At 38.6% G+C, this 24,157-nt stretch overlaps 1 protein-coding gene across 1 annotated transcript in view; it reads left to right on the top strand.

The window, feature by feature from the left end:
- Positions 1-24,157, top strand: part of Tlk1 (tousled like kinase 1) — a 134,556-nt gene that overhangs the window by 77,149 nt on the left and 33,250 nt on the right. The window contains exons 4-8 of the mRNA XM_052726394.1: positions 8,974-9,049; positions 12,767-12,813; positions 15,968-16,063; positions 20,058-20,147; positions 21,330-21,422. Coding sequence (XP_052582354.1) covers positions 8,974-9,049; positions 12,767-12,813; positions 15,968-16,063; positions 20,058-20,147; positions 21,330-21,422 — 402 coding nt within the window. The remainder of the gene's footprint in view (positions 1-8,973; positions 9,050-12,766; positions 12,814-15,967; positions 16,064-20,057; positions 20,148-21,329; positions 21,423-24,157) is intronic.

Genomic DNA, 24,157 nt, shown 5'->3' with positions numbered 1-24,157 from the left:
TAAGTTCACCTAAATATGCGATTGTCAGACTTTTAGGTGTCAAGATTGAGCTCTATACTATAGTGCTTCCATGTTTTGAGAATCCCAAAGAACTTTTTTTAAAAAATTATTTATTTTGTCTTATGTGCATTGGTGTTTTGCCTGCATGTATGTCTCTGTGAGGGTTTAGGATCTTGGAGATAGCTGTGAGCTGCCATGTGGGTGCTGGGAATTGAACCCACATCCTCTGGAAGAGCAATCAGTGAATCAGTGAGTGCTCTTAACTGCTGAGCCATCTCTCTAGCCCCCCAAAGAACTTCTTAAATATAGTTTACAACTATGAGTATTTACCATTTTAGGAATTAAAAAAAAATTGTAGGACTAAGATATGTACACAAGCCATAAATTATCAGTAAAAATCATCCTATGTTTACACAGCCTCTGAAATGTTCCCTGTTCAATTCATGAGTGAAAGCTCAGTATGCCAGCTACAAATGATTCTTACGCACTTACCAGAGCAGGATTTGTGAGGCTTAACATTTTACACCGGATAATTGGGGAAGCAGAGGATACTGTCCTATATAATTGGTGAGGATGTTTAGCAGAGTCCCTGCAGCTCTTCTGCATTTTGGTAGACAGAAATGCCTTCAGGTATTGCCAGATGCTGTCTGATAATGGGAGGGAAATTCTTTTGATAAAGGACTACCCATTAACAGAGGGGAGGAAGTGAAGTATGTTTGTTAACCATGGAGGTAAATTGTAACTATCTAAAATTAAAATTGCAAACATGTACACAAGCTCACAGAGTTGCACGCATGGTAAGTTAATGTTAGAAGTTCTAGTTCAAAAGCCTGTCTCACTGTAAAATGATGCTCTTGACTCTAGTAGTGTGGGGCTCTATCCTGATAGCTAAGGTAGTGTGAGACTTACCAGATAACCACCCTAATTAGTTTTCTGAAAAAATGGTATATTGAAGTACAGAATCTTCAGGTTTGAGATCATTTGTAGCAGTTGTCGGATACGCCAGTCCAAGTGACATCCAGAATAAGAGCACATCCCAAGTGTTCATTTCACACACGTGACTCTTCGATTGCATTTTAAGGGTTGGGGGTCAAGCTGACATGCTACATTTTGTTTTCAATATTTTATTCTTTAGTAGAGTTTTAAAAATACTAGAAAGATACATTTTTATGGCAACAAAATACAGTGAATATTTTACTAATGTTCTTTATTTCTCATTTCCTAAAATAACTGGGTAAGCATGACATCTTACTGCCCAGTGAACTTGCTGTAGTCTAATTAGTTTTCTGCTATAACGGCACAATCAGTTTCGGTCTTTAATTGTACTAGAAGATTATAAGGAGTGGTAGTGTTATTCTATGTGTGTGGGTGCTTTGCCTGCTTGTGTCTCTGTGCACCACGCCATGCCTGGTGACAGGGGAGGCCAGAACAGGGTTTTGGATACCCTGAAACTGGAGTTCTAGGAAACGATCCTGGGTTCTCTAATTCAAAGAGCAGCCCATACTTGTAGTTGTCGAACCATCTGTAGCCTAAGAGTAAGTTTGTTGGTTGGTTTGGTTTGGTTTGGTTCTTGGCTTTTTTTGAGATAGGATTTCTCTGTGTAACAGTCCTGGCTGTCCTGGAACTCACTGAAATCAACATGCTGTTTAATCCCGGGTGCTGGGATTAAAGGCATGTGCCACTATCGCCCAGATGGAATGATACTCTTAATTTTAGAGATTATGAAATGTGTATTACACAGGAAATTCACAATTTACTACTTTAGACAGATAGCCTGATCTTTGTTCCAGTGATACATCAAAATCACTTCCAGAGTTTTTAAGGTGTTTTTGTAGAAATAGTTAAATTTGGAATAGAGACTCTGTTTACAAATAAAAGCTTTGTAAATTATTGAAAATCATTGCCAATAGATATATGAAAGAACAGTTAAAAATAAGAGTAATTATCCCCTCTCCTCCAAGAAAAATGAAATATATTATTGTAGGGAAAATATAGTGTGTGTTTGTATCTGTGTGTCTGTCAGTGGGAATTGAACTTAGAGCTTCTTGTGTCTCAGGCAGATGGTCTACTACTGAGCTCTACACTATATATATAATACTGTTTTTTCATTGTGTACAGATCTTGAAATATTGGTAAGTGTTCTCATCTATTAATATTAAGTATAGGTTGATACTGCCTTTGAGATTAAATTTTGAATTGTGAATATGCTACATTTGATCTTAGTCAATGGCTGAGAAGCAGTTCATATTCTATCACACAGCATTTACACTTAAAAGTATCAGAGCAGGTCTAGAGAGATGACTCACTGGTTAAGCACACTTGATACTTTGGCAAAGGACGCAGGTTCAGTTCTCAGCACCCAGATGGTGGCTCACAACCATCAGTAACTCCAGTTCCTGGTGATCTAACACCCTCTTTTGGCCTCTATGTGCACAGCACACACATGATGAACGCAGGAAGATAGCCAGAAAGTAAACGAAGTTTTAAGAGAAATAAATCTTTTTAAAGTAATATCACAGAGAAGTAAGTGTCTGTGTGTGTGTGTGTGTGTGTGTGTGTGTGTGTGTGTGTGTGTGTGTGTGTGTAGAACTTGTGTTTAAGGTATTGACTGTAATGTGTATGCAAGACAGTTACCACTTCATGTCTGTTACGATGGGACAGAAATTAAAACCACAGTTCTAAATTTTGCAATTGTAATTACTCTCATAATGCCAAGACTGCAGGGTAAGTTATCTCAAGTTATTGCTTCCCAAACCCACCCAACTCATCCTAACTGTTCTCTATGCTGTTTGATTTTTGTGGCTTGAAAGCTGCTGACAAGATAATTCGGATAAGGGAGAAAGTTCAACTTTATTCTAATTTTATGCTGCATTCTACTTAGTAAAGTCTTAAAGGGAAAGCCAGAGAAAAGAAAATGTCAGTAAACAGTTATGCTACATAATGAAAAGAAAATGGCACACTAAATTACCAAATTACTGTTTACTAATAACTGAAAATTTAGTATGTTCTTTTTCACATACAGGGATTCGGTTTTAAGTGGCCTAAGTAAAAGCTTAGGTTAGAACGGGAGGATAGTAAGTAAAATTATTATTAGAACTCAGAGTAACAGTCATTATTTCAGTATTAGACTCCTTTTGATGGTTGTGGATGCTGGGCATGTATGAAGAAAGTGAAATGTGCAGGCTTTAAAAAATGAACTGTCTATATTGGAGTTGAGTGATTACCCATTTCCTTCTTGCTGGTTTTCTCCCACTTTAATATTATGATACTATCATGTAATAGAAGCAGTATGTCATAGAATAGAATACACTCAAAGTTGCTAATGTGTTTATTTACTTAGAGTAGCAAGGAAAAACTTTTATTTGATGACTAGATTCCAAAACATTGACTATGTAAACTTTTATGGTAGGTTTTGGAGTTAGCAACGTAACAGGTTTCCTTTGAGGGGTCAGAGTTTCTTGCACAGATTTCCAGGTATAGTGCATTATTACGTTTTGTCTCTTTCAGAGATGAACTATTCAAATTCCAGATCATTATAGCTGAAAATATCCTTGAATTAGAATGTTTCATATTTCATACTAGATTTTACAAAAACGTAAATAAAACATGGGGAAGCAAGAACGATTTCACAACTAAATTTGGTATATTCTAATCTAGTTCTTAAAGCATAGAGAAAATAGAGTATCTTTTTAAAAAAACTTCATTTAACATGTGTGTATGTATGTTTTGTGTGTATGTATGCCTGTACACCACATTGAAACCTGATGTCTGCAAAGGTAGAGGGAGTCAAATCCCCGGAACTGGAGTTACGGACAGCTGTGGGCCTCCATGTGAGTGTTGGGAATTGAGTCCTGGTCCTGAAAGAGCAGTCAGTGCTCTTAACTGTAGATGTAATTCTAAACGGTTTTATAAAATAAGAAACACAGAACCAAATGCAGAGTTAAAAGCCCAGAGATCAGAGAACAGTAGCTAAGAGCTGAGACCACCTTCTTACCACCCGCTGCCGTCCTTCCCCTGAGAAAGAGACCTACTTCCTGTGTATCTGTTTTTATTGACTTTCTGTTCTGCCTTCTCATTGGTTGTAAATCCAACCACATGATCTCCTCATCACTGCCTGTCTATACAGACCTCCAGGTCTTCTATGGTTGGTACTGAGATTAAAGGCGTGTGTCTCCATTCTGGTGGTGTCCTTGAACACACAGAGATCTGCCTGTCAAGTGATCGGGATTAAGGGCATGTGCTACCAGTGCCAGACTTTTGCTAAATGGTTTGCTATTAGCTCTGACCCCCAGGCACTTTTATTTATTAACATACAAATAAAATCACATTTCAGCACAAATAAAATATCACCATACTTAACAACTGAGCAATTTCTCCAGCCCTGAAAACAGAGTATTTTACACATTTGACATTCTTAGGGAGGGGGCATTAATTTGCATTGACTATTTTTTAAGGATTGAGGTTTTGATATATACCATCAAGTAACCAGGATTTCTCCATCATTATCCTTTCTCATTAAACAAGTTAAACTTTGCCAAGAAATGTAGTTAACAATTGAACACTGGGTGCTGGATGGCTAGTAGTTAAGAGCCCTTGTTGCTCTCATGGAGGACCCAAGTTCAGTTCCCAGTGTCTGTACAGTAGTTTACGAAGATCTTTCAATCTTGTGACCTCTGCAGGTACCAGGAATGTACATGGTGCACATACGTACATGCAGGCAAAACACCCATACACATAAACTAAAATCCAAAAACAAAGATTGAACACTATTCTTTAGCAGCTGTAGGCAAAAATTTGTCATGATATCTGTTCACGTTATAGTAGCCATCCTTGAATTTGGTGTGTGGGGTATAAATCATTCAGACAGGCAATGAATTGTACTTTTAAGATCAGTCATTGGCTCAATGAATATTTCACTAAAGATACTTAGTATAACTTTTCTTTGTGTTTTAAAGTGTTTCTAATTTCTTAAAGATTTAGTTGGAAAGAAATTAAATATAACCAGCCCTGTTAGCTATTAGTGATTTTATTAAAGTATTATCTGATGTGTGTTCCATGCTTAGTTAGGTTTTATGAACTCTAGCTAAATAGTAAGAGCAAAGTGCGGTACCTATTCCTCTCCATTGATTACTGTAACCCTTTGTGGATGCATTTATGCAGAAAACTTTATGCTCTCACCTGAGGCTTGTAGAGATAATCCATAATGATTTATGCCCCTCATTTTGCCACAGCACTAGGATTCTGTTTTCTTACCTTAAACTTTATTTGCATTGAAGAAAGACAGTTTCATATTTTAGCATAAACCAAGAAGCCACATGATTAACTATAAAAACTTTGTTTAATAAACACCTAAGTTTTAAATGAAAGTACAGCTTTAACTTAATTATATCACCTCTAGAGTTCTTTAAAATTCACCTTTGTTTTTCGAGCAAATTTTCAACTGCTAGAAAATACTTTGTAAATTTATGCCTTATGAGTTCAAATGTCTTGGAACATTAAATGCCAAAGTAGTTAGTGTGTCTCAAACCTGGCGTTTGTGAAGCTAAACGGTTGACGAGTGCTGGTCTTTCCTTCATTTTTCTCCCAACCACTCTTCTACTGTGTGTTGTTCTTGGGCCTTTTATGACCATGCATTATTTTCACCTCACTACAACAGTCTAGCTTTGCCTTCTCTGTTCATCCTTCCTGAGGTCAGCTACAGAGTTAGTTGGTAAAGGTAGAGCAGACAAGAGAAATGGCAGCGTATTAAGCAAGGGCAATAAACACTTGAAAAGTTCTATAGAAAGTATTTGATCTAGGCAAATTTTACACCTTATGTAAATACACAGGTGATGTCATTGATGTCTTTAGATTGCTTCAAGGAAACCATTGGGTGTAACGAGCAGTTTTTAAAGTCACAGTCTGCTCTTCAAAGGAGAATTGTAATGTATTAAAATAAGATACTGTGTCTGCAGTTGGGGTAGCAGTGGTATAGATTGTATTTCTGTAAGCTGGAGCCTTAGCTCAACTGTTTACGTCCGCTTTAGTAATTTCTAGAACACAACCTATTCTCTGCAGGCATCTGTGGAGCAGTTTGAAAACTGCAGATAGGTTCTGAACTTTGTCAATGATGAGCCACTGCGGTGATTAAATACTTGCTGGGTTTCTGCACATGTTCCTCCAAAATTCTCAATTCTCAGACAGGCCTGTGTACAAATGAATGACTCAAAATTGGCAGTGGTAGACTTGATTGTGGATTGTTGTTTTGTTTAATACCAATATTGCTCACATTATTTAAATTTAAACTCAACAAACTATTCCACTCACATTTGTGTCAGAGTTGCTGGTGGCCTAAACTATGTTCTGTGTCACACACACACACACACACACACACACACACGCACGCACGCACGCACGCACGCACGCACGCACGCACGCACGCACACACATATATTTAAGTGTGTCCATAAATAGAAAATGTATTGCACACTCTATACCCAATTACATTACTTGCATTCTTATTAGGGCAGAAGGTGCTAATCCTTTTACATTATGCCACATAATTTAAGTTTTGAAACATAAAGTGCATGGACATATGGGATGATTAATAGGGTAGTCATTGACATAAAAGAATTGGTGTGTTTTGACATCATTGTGTGCTAAGCATACTACAGGTACCGTGTTCCAAGTGTGTTCCTTATCCAGTTCCCACATTCCTATGATGCTGATGGTATTGCATTTTAGATTGATAAGAAAATTGATTCCTGGTGTAATACAACAGTGATTATAGTACATAATGGATCAAGGGTTTACTCAGAAACCCATGGTACCTGCTCTGTTAGGACACTCCATTCCATACAACTTCCAGTATGTCCACAAAGTGAAAGATTCGCACAAGGGAGAAGCTTTAGGGCATCCCAGGACAGAAGGTCTGCGTTCAGTAGCCATGTTCACTGTACAAGCTAACCTCAGTGTGTACCTGGTTTCCCAGTCTCTGTCTTCTCACTTTATACAGTCCTTCCGAATCTTACCACTGTTTCCACTCTCCTGTACATCACAGTTGAAATGTGTTCTGGACTTGTCTGGTTTTCATTTCTCCTTCCCTTGTCGGTCCTCAAACTCCCTTGCACTTGAGATACACCTCGTGGCTCTTCCTTACTGTGATCATGACTCCACTGCTCCACCTCCTTTAAATGAAGTGACCTTTCCCCAGAGGTATAGTTCATTTCCCCCTACTGAGAATTATGTTTGGAGGGATGGGGAGAAAGCCTTTATAATAAGTACTACTTTATGTGTCTTTCAAAATGATCTTGAATATTCTAAAATTCTTACTGAGTGAACTGTGTAATGAATATTTTTCCCAAATATGCTTGAGAATTTGTACATAATATACCACCCCAGCCCCTTGGTGATAGCTGGAGTGTTAACATTTTAATGGTTTGCAACGAAAGAAATCTGTTTGCCTCAGGTGAATACTCCTTTCTCCTCAGCCCCCAATTGAAATGTAGTGTTCTCAGCCTGTCTAAACCATTGTTCCTTGGAGTGAACCATTTAGAACATATTTTCTAACTAAAAAAATGCTGATTCTAGTATTACTTTCAAAATTAAATTTTATGATTTTTTGTTTGTTTAGTCAAAATCTAAAGATAGAATTCAGTAGGATCTTGGTGTGCTTTAAATTCAGTGTGATGTGAACTTACTCTGAAAAATCTTATTTTCTTAGGTGTTAGATACATTTGTTATAGGCTGGGTGAGGTGGCCCACACCTTTAATCCCAGCACCCAAGAGGCAGAGGCAGGAGGATCACTGTAAGTTCAAGGCCAGTCTGGTCTACATAGCAAGTTCCAGGCCAACCAAGGTTACATAGTGAGCACCCCCCCCCCCCATATATATTTGTTGGCATAGATTGTTGTTGGGAGAAATATGAATAAATTATTATTGGGGAACTTGCTTTTATTTTAATACAGGGTTAAGATTCTTCATAAAGATGCTAAGAAAAATTTTAGTTTGTTGTGCTCTAAAAGTAGTTTGACAGCATTTCCTTAAAAATCTGTGGATTATAGAGTTAAAAAACGTAACAGATAATGTATGATGGGTAGATGTATAGTAACGTTTAGAAATATCTTGTAGTTGATTTATTTAGTTTTGATTCAGGGCATGTAGCATGTCAAATAAAGAACATGTAAAGACCATTTGGACTTTAGGATTGCACAAACTAAATTTGATTTGAATTCCTGATGTATAGCACTGGTAGTACAAACCTTGACTAAGTTATTAAGTAGTCGCTCATATATTTGTCTAGTAATAACTACATGGTAGACCCTGTAGTGAGAGGGTGAGGTGGGGAGAAGATAGAATGTTTACGTTACAGTCAGGAGAGGTGGTGCAAGTCTTTAATCCCAGCACTCAAGAGATAGAGACAGGTGGATCTCTGCTTGGGTTACATAGTAAGACTGTCTTAAAAAAAAAAAAAAAAGAGTATAAGCCACACTAAGATCATGATACAAAACACGTGATCAGAGTTGACCTATTGGCCATACTTTGCTCACAACTGGTTTAGAACATATGGGTTCAGTATAATTGTTCTTGAATAGTAAAAGCCAGACATCCAGGTGAATGGTCTCTTAGTTTGGGGTGAATATGGATGGCAGTTTGTGTTCTGTCCCTATTTTCTCATTGATATTTACTTTTTATAGACTAAATATATATGAATAGTAGAAAACAGGAAACAGTTAATTTTCCTCTTTTCTTCACTTAAGAATTTTAAGGGCTAATTATTCTCAGGTTTATCATTTTCCCTGAAGCCAAATTCTATAAATGTGAACTTTAGTTATATCTTCTAAATAAATTGCATGTCAGTGATTGCATTTGCATCCTGTGAGCACTGTTGAATGCTTTATTTGGCCTCAAAAGTAAAGATGATTTTTACGTTGACAGTAATGATTTTGCGTATTAAGACCATAGTTTAAAATTTTGTTAACTTATTTTCCTTAGACACCAGAGAAGAAACAATCCGAGTCATCCAGGGGAAGAAAGAGAAAAGCAGAAAGTCAGAATGAAAGCAGCCAGGGTAAGCAGATGCCATCTTCCTTCAGAGACTGTCCACGTTACACTGTATTCCTCCGCTTTTACAATCAGGACTGTAACTGGTGAACACATGGCTTTGTGGTTTGCATACTTTATATCTATTATGTATTCTCTGCATTTATAATAGCTAAGCACTGTACTTCACGTAGAAATAATAAAAGTGTGAACCTGCAGGCCTTTGTACTGTAGGTAGTTAGCTCATGGTTACCATGTGGGGGCTTTGACGTTTCCATATTGTTTACTTGGGCCTAGACTCTGGGAAGCATTCTTTATCTCCTTTTATTTTTTCCTTTTTCTTGTGAATTACTATATTAAAATAGCTTCTTGTTTTTAAATACAAGCTTTATATTTCACTTTAAAGCAAGCAACCTATTCTTTTTATTAAGAAAATAATTACAAGGATAATCAGACCACCTGCTTTTGTTATGCCCATTTCATACCTTCTTTTATGTCTGCCTTCTGTGATAGAAACTTAAAAATTTATTTTCTCATTGGACTGTATATGATCTCTTTAAACAATTCTCTCTGTATAAGTGTAGTGTATGTGCATGGGTGTTTCCAAATGAGTGTGCTTGTGCATTTGTACAGAAGAGAGTGTTGAGTGTCAGGATTCCTCTATCACTTTCTGCCTATTTCTTTGAAGTGGGGTCTCTCCTTGAACCAGGGCTCATTTTTCTTGCTTGAGCTAGAAAGCAGCAAGCCTCAGTAATCCTCCTGTCCCGGCCTACTTGGAGTGGGAGTTACAGGTGTGTGTAAGATGCCTGCCTTGTTGTGTGGGTGCTGGGAGCCGTCAGTTCTGGGGCCTGAACATCAATCCACGGGATCACACAGTAAGCCCAACATGATCTCTTCTAACAGATATCAAACTGGTACTACTATTTAATTTGGGCCCTGAAAAGATATACAGTATGATGTATAATGATGGTTTTATACATGTCTTATGCATGTTTTTGAGCCAGTTTTTAGCCATACAATCTAGGCTTATGAACTGCCTTACCACTTACATATAGCACTGGAATCACAGGGTGGATTTGCAGCAGTTGTCTGGGAAGTGGGAGGGCTTCGTCTTTGGCCTTTTTAAGGTGTCCAGTATATTTGATCTCACTTTGCAGCTGCTCCCTTTCTTTTTTGGAGCAGGCCATCCAACTTGTGGTTGGGGACATGTAATTTCATTAGAAAGGTACATTAACTCCTCTCAGCAACATACTCACAAGATCTTAAAAGTAAACCCCAAATAGGATGGGGCTTCCAAACTGTTTTAGCTGACTTGTTTTAAGAGTTTGTGTCTTGCTGGGTGGTGGTGGTGGTGCTGGTGGTGCTGGTGGTGCTGGTGGTGGTGCTGCACACCTTTAATCCCAGCACTCAGGAGGCAGAGCCAGGCGGATCTCTGTGAGTTCAAGGCCAGCCTGGGCTACCAAGTGAGTTTTAGGAAAGGTGTAAAGCTACACAGAGAAACCCTGTCTTGAAAAACCAAAAAGAGTTTGTGTTTTAAGGGCCAATGTGATGGCTCAGTGGTTAAAGGCACCTGCCACCAAGCCTGACAACTTGAGTTCAGTCCTTGGGACTTACACGGTAGAACAAGAGGACCAACTCTTGCAAGTTGACCTCTAGCCTCCACATGTGTACTGTGTCTGCCATCCCCCACCTCACGCAACCCCGAACACTAAATAAAGAACCCAGGCCTTTTATCTGTCTGGTCTGCTGTCCACAGAAGTACCTGGTCTTTTTCTAGGTGAAATGGTTGCCTAATTGGATCTCTTCATCTCTTCCTCACTGAATGTTTGCTTTTTTTCTTTTCCTTTTCTTTCTTTTTCCGGAGCTGAGGGCCAAACCAATGGCCTTGCGCTTGCTAGGCAAGCGCTCTACCACTGAGCTAAATCCCCAACCCCTGAACGTTTGCTTTAGAATGACAGTGGCTTGTGTTTCCCACCCCAACTTTTCCTTAAAGTGAGCTTCATGCCTGGAAGCAAACCTGCCCTGTCACCTCATGACTGTTTTAATTATGTTTCCATTCCATGACCAGTAATACAGAGTAGAAGTACTGTTTCTTTAGGAAATCAGGCCTGTCTCTGAAACTGGTAGTGGGGGAACTTTTCTCCTTAGTCACAGTGGACTCAGAGGAATGGCTCCTGGTTAAAATTAGACTTAGATGAGGGAAGAAGAAACGGGAGTCTGGCTATAGAGGAGCAGGCTCCTCTTGAAATTTGATGTCAGATGTATGGAGAGGATGGAACATAAAAATTGGGGTTCAGTTAGAGAAAAAGAATTAGGGAAATAGCTTCTTAGTAGGCAACCCAAAACATCCCTTCTTCATTAATAGGTAGTCCCTCTTTAGTCTTCAGGGATGTTAGCAGAGAGAAAAAGAACATTCCATGGGATGAAGTCACTGCAATCCAGTCTGACTTCTAAATAAACTGTATGAAACTGTTGACCAAAATTCCTGGATAGCATTTGTTGTCCCAGGTCCTTATTTAATTTTTAAAAAAGCCTCTCAATTTTGTTTAAGGCTATTGAACCTTAAGTACAGAGTTTGTTCACAATGCCCAGCACTCAAGCTGTGTTTGTTACACTGGTAAGATAGCTCTGTGGGTTACAGCGTAGTGGAAGGAGAGGACTGATGCCCACACGTTGTCCTCTAGCTGTCAAGTGGCAGATGTGCAGGTGGCACACATGCCGTGCCCAGACACAGATTAAATAACAACAACAACAAAAAGAGTTAAGGAAACTAAATGAGCACATAATAAGAAGTCAGAATGGAATTGATGTATACTATATGCAAAGCTTTTGGCTGAATCACTAGATTTTCTATTTACTACTTGAAGAAATCATGTATTCTCCACAATTAAAATTCAAGAATGAATGCCTCCTTCCTAAGTGGGGGGGGATACCACCTTTCTTAATAATAAATTCTTTAAAACTAATGGAGACTGCATTTTAGGACAGAACATGTAAGGAATGGTGACTTGTGATGACCCTGCTTATCAATATGGCCATAAGAAGTTATTAAAGTGTAGACTCTTAGTTGCAGCAAATACATTTTAGAAAATGTAGTGAGACCCTAACTCAAAAAAGACACTGAAGATAAGGAAAGTCAAAACATTTTACAAAATAACATTGACAGTAAGTATGTTGTTGTCTGCCCAGCAGATGAGATTTGGGTTTGTATCACCCAAAGCTGTTTTTTTATTTACCACCATCATCATCATCATCAAAGTGTGTGTTAGTTTGTCAGATATAAATTTACCATTTGCCTTTTCAGTTTATTGGTTTTCTTTTCTGAGATTAATAGATAGTAAGAAATATTAATAATGTTTTAAAGACCAAGTTTCCTTTGCTGAGGGTGTGGCCATGTGACTTGGTGGTAGCATATACTTAGCATATCTGAAGCCCTGGGTTTAATCCCCAGCCAGGGAAAGGAAAAGGGGAGAAAGGTTGGGTGAGAGGAAGTGGGAGATCCTTAATGTTATTTGTCTATTTTTCAGTAATTGGGACTTCCAGAAATTGGCATGTGGCTATTAAAATGTGGTTTGATTAGATTTTATAAATGTTTAAAGATTATTACTGTTTTCCCTTACTAAAATGCCACACACTTTTAAATTAAATAAATATGTTTTAATTTGTCACTTTTCTCTTTTTGATGTAATAAATGGTAGATAGTCATGACTACCTTTTAAATCTATACTTTTTTTCTTTTTTTTAGGAAAAAGTATTGGGGGACGTGGCCACAAGATTAGTGACTATTTTGAAGTAAGTTTATTGAGGATTATTTCCAGTTCCTAATTCATCATAGTTCTTCTACAAGTTGAAAATCATTTCTTAGAAGTACAGAGTCGGCTTTTGAGAAGAATGTTAGTGTTGTGTAATATTCCTTTCGTGGGAATATTAAAGTTTCAGAGTACTTCCCCTTCTTGCTTAAGCGACCCATGTTGTAGGTAAAGTTAGCTGCTAGTGTTCTGTTTGCAGATGAGGGGACTAAATACAAGAGTAAAGCAGCCACCTGTCTGGCCGACTGAACTGGAGTCACACAGTAGACCTGCAGTCTTACTGCTTCATCTCCACATGGACTTTATCCTCTAATGGCAACACTGAGCTCTGTGGACGGAGATGTGACTCTGAAAAAAACAGCTGTGCTTTTAATCCTTCTTAATCTAGACCATTTCCTTCCTTCTACATACTTTTGGTTTCCAATTTCTAGTTGAAAATATTGATTTGCTTGTTTAAAACAACAAATGTTACTTCTTCAGTAGAAAAAAATGTCTTCACTTGAGAGTGAGAGCAGAATTGGCTGACTAGGACAACAGCTAAGTTTAGACAGCATAAAAAAAAATCTCCAAAGCTTTTTTTTTTTTTTTGTAGGAGAGAGGATGCTTTTGGGGAGTTGCAGAATCCAGTGTAAAACTGTTTATAACCCCAAATTATCCACCATCCTTTAGTTGACTTGAGCCACTCACAGTTAATATCATTAAGAACTTGTGCTGGGCCGGGCAGTAGTGGCGCTTGCCTCTAATCCCAGCACTCAGGAGACAGAGGCAGGTGGATCTCTGTGAGTTTGAGGCCAGCCTGGTCTATGGAGCTAGTTCCAGGACAGCCAGGGCTATACAGAGAAACCTTGTCTCAAAAAAAAAAAAGAAAAGAAAAAAAAACTTGTGCTGGAGGGTAGAGATAAATTCAAATAAAAATAGTCACTGGAATGCCTACTATGTGATGGATTTATGATGACAACCTAGTGTCACACCAGCATACTACCTGTCTGTCCATCAGGTTTCTTTGGGGCAAAAGGACTCTCACTTGGGGAGAGCCAGTAGTCTACGGGACAGTGTAGGAATTTGCAAAATTCGTGCAGCTTGCAGGCTCTTCTCTCTCTCGTTGTATTGGTGATTCTTTGTGCGGTTTGTAGTTTTCCTTTGTCATTCACACTTGCAGTAGCTGTCATTGTTCCTGGAAATTCTGCTCACTCTCAAATATTTTCCCCTAAGTTTCAGCAGGGAGCTAATGCTTTTCAAATCTCTTACCCAGAATTAACTAACTACAACTCCTAATCCTGGGAACTTTTCTGACTCAATGGAGACAGTTAGGTACATGTGAGAAAACAACACTTGGGACATCAACCATGTCTCACAGTTCTGGAGAGGAGAGTAAGGAATGAATATACAGAACAGGGGGAAAGCCTCAGGAATACACATGGTGCCAGCTGTTGAGAGTAAGTTCCCTGGACACCAAGCACATAGAATCAATGATAGGATCTAGTATGAACTGATGGGGAAACCTGTAAGGTAAATGTGAGATGGAGAGATCCATCTATACCATACACAGGAGCTTATACTGGTGGAGAAGGATGGTGTAGTGGAATAGGAAAAGAGGGCCTTATCAAAGCCTGCCTTTTACAGAGAGACTGTGGCATGGACCCTCTTGTAGAAAAACTTTATAAAAGCACATCTTACAGACATGAAAGAACTGTCTGGGTTTGAATATTGTTGTCCTTAAAGCACTGTGCCCATGTCTATTACTTTTTAACTTTGTAACCACAAGTCAGTGCCAGCTGATGTAAGTGCTGTAGAGCAGGATGTGTCTGGCTCGATATCTAGTTAAGCCTGCAAAATGCTGAACTCTGTGTCTAGAATAAGGTTATGCAGGGGGTGGCAAGGTGTATTTGGGGAAGCATAAAGGGGAACAATGGGGGCTTTCATAATGATTACAATGTAGTTCTTAAAATACGATGTATTTCTTAAAAGTCAAAAATGGAAGCCAATATTAAAGCTGTTCATGTAAGCCTGGTAGGAAAAATTCTGTTAAAATATAAGGAAAGATGGCTCCAGCTATTCAGGGCCACTTGAGTGCAGTCCACCTGGTGGTCAGAAGTTTTCCTTGCGCCAATGCCTCTTCCCCGCCTAAGGACCTGAATCAGAATGGAGGCTGGACCCCAGCATTAGATCACAACAATGAAGAAAAATTCTTGGGTTGTAGAAAGTTGTTTAGTAAACATACTAGCCAGTTCCCATTTCTGCCATTCATATCAAACTTAAGTTAAAAATTGATGTACGCCTTTAATCCCAGCACTTAGGAGATAGAAGCGGGTGGATCCCTGTGAGTTCAAGGCCAGCTTGATCTACAGAATGAGTTCCAGGACAAGCCAGGGCTGTCACACAGAGAAACCTTGTCTCGGAAAAAAACCAAAATAATAATAATAATAATAATAGTAGATGAAGTAGACAATAAACTACTAAGAGGAACCAAGCATCAGTAAAATGAATTCTTCTGGTCTTGGTACAGGAGCATGAACTAGGAGGAAAGCACTGTGGAGCAGATTGTTGACATTTGCATGTAACGAAGGCGTGCACTCCATAAGAATGGAATTTGTAAAGATGTTTCGTTGTTAGAGGGAAAAGACTTGTCCTATATAATTATTTTATGTACTGCAGTGAATGTTTGTATATCTTAATAGGTTTGTGAATAATGATTCTAAGATGGTTGTGTTTACTAAATTATATGTAAATATTTTTAAATTTTTGGGGTTTAGAGACTTACTAGTTTCCTTTAAAGAAAAATTTATAGGGAAACTGCTAAACTTTGGAGGAAAACAAACAAATATGTTCATTTTGGGGGCGATTTGTCTTTGAGTGGACCACAATAACAAATTATAGTCAGAAGACAAAGTAGTAGGCATTGTTATATGATAAAATCTTAGGTTTTATATATGACCTTGCTCTTGCTTTTTCTGGACCCATTTAAATGACTTTGATTTTATCTGAAGCAAAGTATAATTAGGTCTAGGGATGCAGACCATCTGTGTGAGGCCCTGGGTTCATTCCTCTGTACCACAAATGAAATAAGGTATATTTGAATTGCTTTCTTAGTGAGAAGTCTAAAATAGTAACTGTGCTTCCCCATTTCTTTTTTTCAGTACCAGGGTGGAAATGGCTCCAGTCCAGTAAGAGGCATACCTCCTGCAATCCGTTCTCCGCAAAACTCACACTCACATTCCACTCCTTCCTCATCTGTAAGTTTTTCCTATTCAAGGTTGTAGTGCATTGTCTTTGTTTAGAGGTTATGTATATTGAATAACTTATAATGTGCTGTTTTTGTTGTTAACTTTTATATAGTCAGGTTTATGTTTTAAAAGGGAAATCACTTCAGTGACAGGAGTTGAATCTTCTTTAATGATCTGATTCTTCTGGAACTTTTATTTTGAAAGTGAGTTTCTTAGCCAGGCATTGTGTTACATGCCTGTAATCCCAGCACTTAAAAGAGATGGAAGCAAGATTAGCTGGAGAGATGGCTCAGTGGTTAAGAGCACTCTGGCTGCCCTTCCACAAGACCCAGGTTTGATTCCTAACACTCACATAATGGTTTACAGACATCTGTAACTCTAGTCTCAGGGAATCTGAAACACTTTCTGGTCTCCACAGGCACCAGGCACTCATGTGGTGTGCAGACATACAGGCAGGCAAATCATCCATACACATAAAATATAAATAAATAAATAAGTAAGTAAGTAAGTAAGTAAGTAAGTAAGTAAAATATATATATGTAAGTTTTGTTTTTCGAGACAGGGTTTCTCTGTGTAGCTTTGGTGTCTGGAACTCACTCTGTAGCCCAGGCTGGCCTCGAACTCACAGAGATCCATCTGCCTCTGCCACCTGAGTGCTGGAATTAAAGGCGTGCACCACCACCACCTGGCTAAATATATTTTAAAAAAACAAAAATTCAATGTCATCAGCTGTAGAGGGAGTTGGAGGCTGTCCTGGGCTATTTTTGAGACCCTGTCTCAGTGAATTTTAAATAATGAGTTTCTTAGGCTGAAGCTTTCCTAAATTGACTATAAGTATCCAATAGTGTTGTTTTATTAAGAAAAAAATTCTGTAGAGCCTGTGGGGGCTAAGGTAAGTGCTGTAGCAGCTCTCTCTGTATTCAGTTATTAATTTCTGATTTTTAACTTTGTTATTGATTAAATTTCTTAACATAAGAATAATCATGAATCATTTAGGGGAATTCTTAAGAAAAAGTCTATTCAGTTCAGTGTACGAGAAAGATGTTAAAATTAGCTTATAACTTTTAAAATTTGTTTCTAACATTTTAAGACAAAAGTTTTATGTGCATTGCTTTGCATCTTAGATTTTACTTTTCATTTACTTGGAAATCGATTATTTAACCAGAAAAATAAAGTTGGCTTTCAGTAATTTGAAGATTGAATTGTAAATTGGTAAAAACCAGCCTTTCTCTTACTTATTCAAGCACCTTTCATTGTTTTCCCTTTCCTCTTCTACTCCTTGTCTGCAGATGAACTTAGTTGTCTTACCCATTTTGATCCCTGGGGCACCATTGCCATTTGCAAAGGAAGGCTTAAGACTGGACTTTGAAAGCTGAGATAGTATTGATACAGGTCACTACATAGCTGTGAAACTCATGAGCAGATGTGATTTCAGAGTACTTATGGCCATGGCTTACCAGTCTAGTATTAAAAGTCTGTATTCAAGCTTTTATGCTTGATTTCATTCCCTCCTCCGCCCCTCTCTCCCACCCCTCTCACTTGTTTTTCTTTTCTCTTACCTCTCTCGCCCGCCTGCCTTCCTTTCCTTTTTTTTTTTTGAGACAGGGTTTCTCTGTGTAGCTTTGCGTCTTTCCTGGATCTCGCTCTGTAGACCAGACTGGCCTCGAACTCACAGAGATCCGCCTGGCCCTGCCTCCTGAGTGCTGGGATTAAAGGCTTGCGCCACCACCACCCGGCCCTTCCTTTCCTTAAGAGAGGGTCTCACTGTAGCCTTGCTTACCCTGGGCCTTACAGAGAGCTAACGGCTTCTGCCACCCAAGTACTAGGATTAAAGACGTGAGCTACTATGCTCAGTGATTTCTTCTTTTAGTCAGGATAACCTATTTAATGTTACTTTATTTTATTTAATTTTTGTTTTTGTTTTTCTTTTTTTAAAATTTTTCTATTATCAGCTTGATACAGTATAAATTCTTATCCTAATAGAGAAATGTTTCATTGAGGCTTGCCCAGTAATTGAGTAAAACCAAAACTTATTATAAGCCACAGTCATCCTAGGGTCCCCCCTGCTATATAGCCTCCCTGGTTCTGTGGGTTGCAGTCTGATTGTTCTTTGATTTATATCTAGAATCCACTTATGAGTGAATACATACCATGTTTGTCCTTCTGGGTTTGGGTCACCTCACTCAGGATGATATTTTCTAGTTCCATCCACTTGCCTGCAAATTACATGCTGTCATCGTTTTTCTCTGCTGAGTAGTACTCCATTGTGTATTTGTACCACATTTTCTTAATCCATTCTTCAGTTGACGGGCATCTAGGTTGTTTCCAGGTTCTGCCTATTACAAATAGTGCTGCTATGAACATAGTTGAGCATGTATCTTTGTGGTATGACTGAGCATTCCTTGGGTATATGCCCGAGTGGTATGGCTAGGTCTTGAGGTAGATCGATTCCCAATTTTCTGAGAAACCACAATACTGATTTCCACAGTGGTTGTACAAGTTTGCCTTCCCACCAACAGTGGAGGAGTGATCCCTTTGCTCTGCATCCTCTCCAAAATTGACTGTTATTAGTGTTTTTGATCATAGTCATTCAGACAGGTATAAGGTGGTATCTCAGAGTCGTTTCGATTTGCATTTCTCTGATGATTAAGGATGTTGAACATTTCTTTAAATGTCTTTCAGCCATTTGTGATTCTTCTTTTGAGAATTCTCTGTTTAGCTCTTTAGCCCATTTTTCAATTGGATTGTTCAGTATTTTGATGTCTAGTTTCTTGAGTTCTTTATATACTGTGGAGACCAGCCCTCTGTCAGATGTGGGGTTGGTGAAGGTCTTTTCCCATTCTATTGGCTGTCTTTTTGTCTTATTGACCATGTCTTTTGCCCTACAAAAGCTTCTCAGTTTCAAGAGGTTCCATTTATTAATTGTTGTGCTCAGTGTCTGTGCTGCTGGTGTTATATTTAGGAAGTGATCTCTTGTGCCAATAGCTTCAAGAGTACTTCCTACTTTCTCTTCTATTAAGTTTAGTGTAACTGGATTTATGTTGAGGTCTTTGATCCACTTGGACTTGAGTTTTGTGCATGGTGACAAGATATGGATCTATTTGTAATCTTTTACATATTGACATCCAGTTATGCCAGCACCATTTGTTGAAGATACTTTCTTTTTTCCATTGTATAGTTTTGGCTTCTTTGTCAAAAATCAGGTGTTCATATGTGCATGGATTAATGTCAGGGTCTTCAGTTTGATTCCATTGGTCTGTATGTCAGTTTTTATACCAGTACCAAGCTGTTTTTATTACTGTAGCTCTATAGTAGAGCTTGAGGTCAGGGATGGTGATGCCTCCAGAGGTTGCTTTATTATACAGGATTATTTAGATTTCTTCTTTTAGTCAGGATAACCTATTTAATATTTTTGTTTCAGAATGATTTGGCCATACTTTGTTTATAAAGCATTAAGGTTTTATGGATCTTGAGTGTATCCCCTTTTGGTCAAGGAATGTATGGTTGTTCACACTGGGCCTCATACAGGAGGTACTCAAGAATGCTTGTTGGATAAATAAATGATGATTAAAATTTTTTTATTCATCTTACACGCCAATCAAAGATTCCCTCTTCCCTCCTCCCGCCCCTCCAGCCTCCCCTTCCTGATTAAAAGTTTTAAAAAGGTATTAAAAGATAAAAATCAGCCAGGCGGTGGTGGTGTGCACCTTTAACCCCAGCACTTGGGAGGCAGAGGCAGGCGGAGCTCTGAGAGTTCGAGGCCAGCCTGATCTACAGAGTGAGTTCCAGGATAGCCAGGGCTGCAAAGCTACACAGAGAAACCCTGTCTTGAAAAAACAAACAAACAAACAAACAAAAAGAGATAAAAATCTTCTTCAGAAATGTTAAGTAATTATTGCTGAGTAGAAATGTTTTTTTTTGTTTTGTTTTGTTTTTTTTTGGTTTTGGTTTTTGTTGTTGTTGTTGTTTAGCCTATGGTAGAAATTTTTACCATATTTTTCAGGTCCGACCGAATAGCCCTTCTCCTACTGCATTAGCTTTCGGGGACCACCCTGTTCTACAACCAAAGCAGTTATCCTTTAAGATCACTCAGGTGAGTGAGAGCTTTAAAATTCTGCTGTGACTTTTAGAGACTTCGGACCATGTTTATTTTAACAATTAAAGTGTTTATGGTTTGTTCTGGATATAAATTTAAAGTAAAATTGAACATAAGAGCTAATTTACTAAACTAAAATGTTTGCAGGGCAGAGGGAACTGAAGCATCCATCTTAGAACCAGCTTGCACTTGGTTATACACTCGAGCAAATGTCTCAGGCAGTAAAAGAGCCAGAACAGTCACCATGTGCCAGTCTTGCTCACTGAATGGTTTCGAATTTAATATCCAAGAATAGATATGTAGTACATATCTTCATGATGCTGTTGTGTTGGTTTTAAGTGACTGATAAAGTTCATTTCAATGTCTGTATGTTTATACCATTTAGAAAAATGACTTAGATCAAAGTACTTTGATTGTATTAATGTCATTGTCATTACTATTAACGTTCTGTTGCATGAATTTTGAACACAGATCACACGTTTTGGAGTGGTTTTTATTGTTTTTGCTTTGCTTTTTGGTGCAGAGGATTGAATTTGGGGCCCTGTGCAAGTAAAAAGCAGATGCTCTACCACTAAACTGTACACCTAGCCCATACTGTCTGTTTGTATATTTGTTTATTTTTCACGTGTATCAGTTTCTGGCTAATACATTTTTCACAATTGAAATTGAGGAGTTAATCTGTCATTTGGGCACCTTGGTTCTGCAACAGTGTATTTTCATTAGACTCCTGGGTCATATACAAATTGTTTTGCATGTATCAAACTTTCTTTGAGTTGGGTGTGGTATTTCATGCCTTTAATCCCAGCACTCCCAAGACAGAGAGAGACAGATCTCTGAGTTCAAGGCCAGCTTGATCAAAACATATCTACCATATAAATATGGACAGTTTTTACCTGTCAGAAACAGGTAAAAACTTTAAAAACTGATTTCACAAAGCGAAAGGATCGCTAGATCTTTGTATAGTGCAAAGCTTTGTGTATGAGCTTTAATCAATTGTACACAAGGTTTTCAGCATTTATACTTTAGAAGTTCAAGCTTAAAACTACACTAAGATGGCTGCTTACATACCACAGACTGTTTTTCTTTGCTGTTTGAAGTTGTTGAAATCTGCCTTCACAATTTTTTTTATGTGTAATAGTGTATGTGATAGAGATAATAACGAAGCTTTCTTTCATTTAGACTGATCTTACAATGCTGAAATTGGCAGCATTAGAAAGTAATAAAAATCAGGACCTGGAAAAGAAGGAGGGTCGGATAGATGATTTGCTCAGGGTAAGTAATGTGTCACGGAGGGGAAATTATGTGACTTATTTTGGCAACAGTAAAACTATTGAGAAAATACTGAATATGACAAAGGGTTCTGTATTTTAAAACAATAAGCTTTTTCTGGTACTATAAGTATATGATTGAAAGTCTACTTTAGGGGCTGGAGAGATGGCTCAGCTCTTAGCCTCTGTAAGCACCTTCACACCTGTGTACAAAGACACAGACTCCTAATTAAAATAAAAATAAATGCTGAAAATAAGCACTTTTGCTGGATGGTAGCACATGCCTTTAATCCCAGCATTTGTGGGGCAGAGGCAGGTGAATCTTTGTGGGTTCAAGGCCAGCCTGGGCTATATATAGAGCTAGTTTGCAGGACAGCTAGGGTTACACAGAGAAACCCTGTCTCGGGAAAGAAAAAAAAGAAAAAGAAGTAGATTTATAAACTTTTTTATTTGATCATCTACCCACCAGTCAGATACTCATTTACTCTGCCTGACATCTGATACCACTGAGGATGGAATTACTGCCATAGTCCTGTGAGATTTTTAATGGAAACTTTATTTTTAAAAATAAATTCAGGGACTGGTGAACCAGCTCAGTGGACAAGAACACTGGCTGCTCTTGCACGGAGTCCCTGGGTTGGGTTCCCAGAACCCACATGGTGGCTCCCAGTCCTCTGTAGCTTCAGTTCCGGGGGATTTAAAGTGCTCTTGTGGCCTCCTTAGGCACTTCATGCATGTGGTGCACAGATGTACATGCAGGTAAGACACTCACATAGACATAAAATAAAACTACAAGTATGTCAATAAATAAATGTAAGCTATTTGGTAAGTGGTTTAGCAGGTAAGGGTGCTTGCTGTGCAAGCCTAGAGACCTAAGTTAGATTCCCAGAGCCTGCATAAAGGTGGAAGGAGAGAACTAACTTCACAAAGTTATGAATTGCACACAAACACTCTGGCATGTTCATTCACACCCTCAGACACACATGAATCATTCACACACAATAAAATTTAAAAATGCACCAAAAAGTATACTTAGAATGTAAGTAAGGCATAAAGGAGGATTTCTTGTCCCTTGATACTCATTAAAATCACCATATGGAAGTACTAATTTTGAATTCTACTTTGTGGAGTTCTGATTAATTGATGTGATGTAGCTTGGATGTTGATAATTTAAAAAGCTTCTATTAACTATTGTGATTTAAACCAGCACTGAGAACCAGTGGCATCAAAACTTAATAAAACCAACATCTGTGATGCCATTGTACCTTTGGAACGTTGCTCTGTCTCACCCCTTACTGCTAACCACTCTTCTGGCATCAGTGATACATGTGTTTATTCTTCCTTTGTGTTTCTTTATAGTTGTGTTACATATGTGTATATACATGTGTGTGTGTGTGTGTGTGTGTGTGTGTGTGTGTGTGTGTGTGTGTGTGTCCATCTCCTTTGAGACAGTCTCTCATTGGCCTGAAGCTCACCAGTTAGACTAGACAGGCTGGCCACTGAGCTCCAGGAATCGTGTCTCTCCTCCCCGGTACTGGGATTACAGCCCATACCGTGGGTTCTGGGGATCAAACTCATTTCCTTGGACTTGCAAGCACTTTGCTGACTGAGCCATCTTTCCAGCCACAGTGTATACATTCTTTTTAACACTTTGTTGTTTGTTAGAATTATCCTATATGGATCCTTCGCTCTCTTTGTTTTTGCTGAACATTGTATGTGTTCATTCAGACCTACCTTGATAAGCGTAACTAGATGTTACTTTTCACTGCTGTGGCAAAATACCTGAGCAGATCAGCAAAGGAAGATTTCTTTTGGTTCACAGTTCTCACAAGTTTTAGTCTGTGGTCTCTTGGTTTCGTCTTCTGGGCCATAGTAAGACGGGAGCATCGTGGTGGGAGGACACAGGGCAAAGCAGGATGTTCCTGTAACAGAGCACTGCTGCTTACTTCCTGGCAGCCAGGAAGCAGAGAAACAAGCGGGGTCAGTTACGAGACATGTATTTCAAATTCAGCCCTCCTCCCAGGGATGTACTTTCTCTACGAGGACCCACTATTAAAGTCAGTGTATTAGTTAATCCTCTGATGAATTATAAGCTCTCATGATCCAGACACCTCTCAAGGCCCCATCAGCTGTCAGCCATCCTTTTAACACATGAGCCTTTGTAGGGGTGATTTTATAGACTCAAACTAACACTCTGGTTTGTTCCTTCCTTCCAATTTCTACACTAAGACTCTAAGGAAATGTACCGTAATTTACATGACTCTTACAATTTTGGCTGGTGTTTAGTTTGTGATTTTTCTAATACAAAGAATTCTGCTAAGAAATTCTCAATACATGTCTCCTAGGACAAATGCAAGAAAGTCCTGTGTTGTAAGCGTAGGAAACAAGGCAGTAGAGGAGAGTACAGAGCATGTACATCTTGTACATTATAATCCCAAAATTTCCCCCAAACACCGTTCTTCCTGATGGCACTGATGAACAGGTGTAACATGGTGTCTGGTGCTTTTGTTACCCATCCTTATTTATTGATTGGTGTTCGGCATCTTTTTTGTTTTTTTGAGACAGGGTTTCTCTGTGTAGCTTTGCGCCTTTCCTAGAACTCACTTGGTAGCCCAATCTGGCCTCGAACTCACAGAGATCCGCCTGGCTCTGCCTCCCAAGTGCTGGGATTAAAGGCGTGCCACCACTGCCCGGCATCTTTTTTAAAACATCTTTTAAAAATAATTATTAGTTATTTGT

This window comes from Peromyscus californicus, unplaced genomic scaffold (genome assembly GCF_007827085.1).
Source record: "Peromyscus californicus insignis strain IS unplaced genomic scaffold, ASM782708v3 Scaffold_7__1_contigs__length_154581171, whole genome shotgun sequence".
NCBI lineage: Eukaryota > Metazoa > Chordata > Mammalia > Rodentia > Cricetidae > Peromyscus > Peromyscus californicus.
The sequence above is the reverse complement of the archived record's forward strand: the minus strand, read 5'-3'. Positions and strand labels throughout refer to the sequence as shown.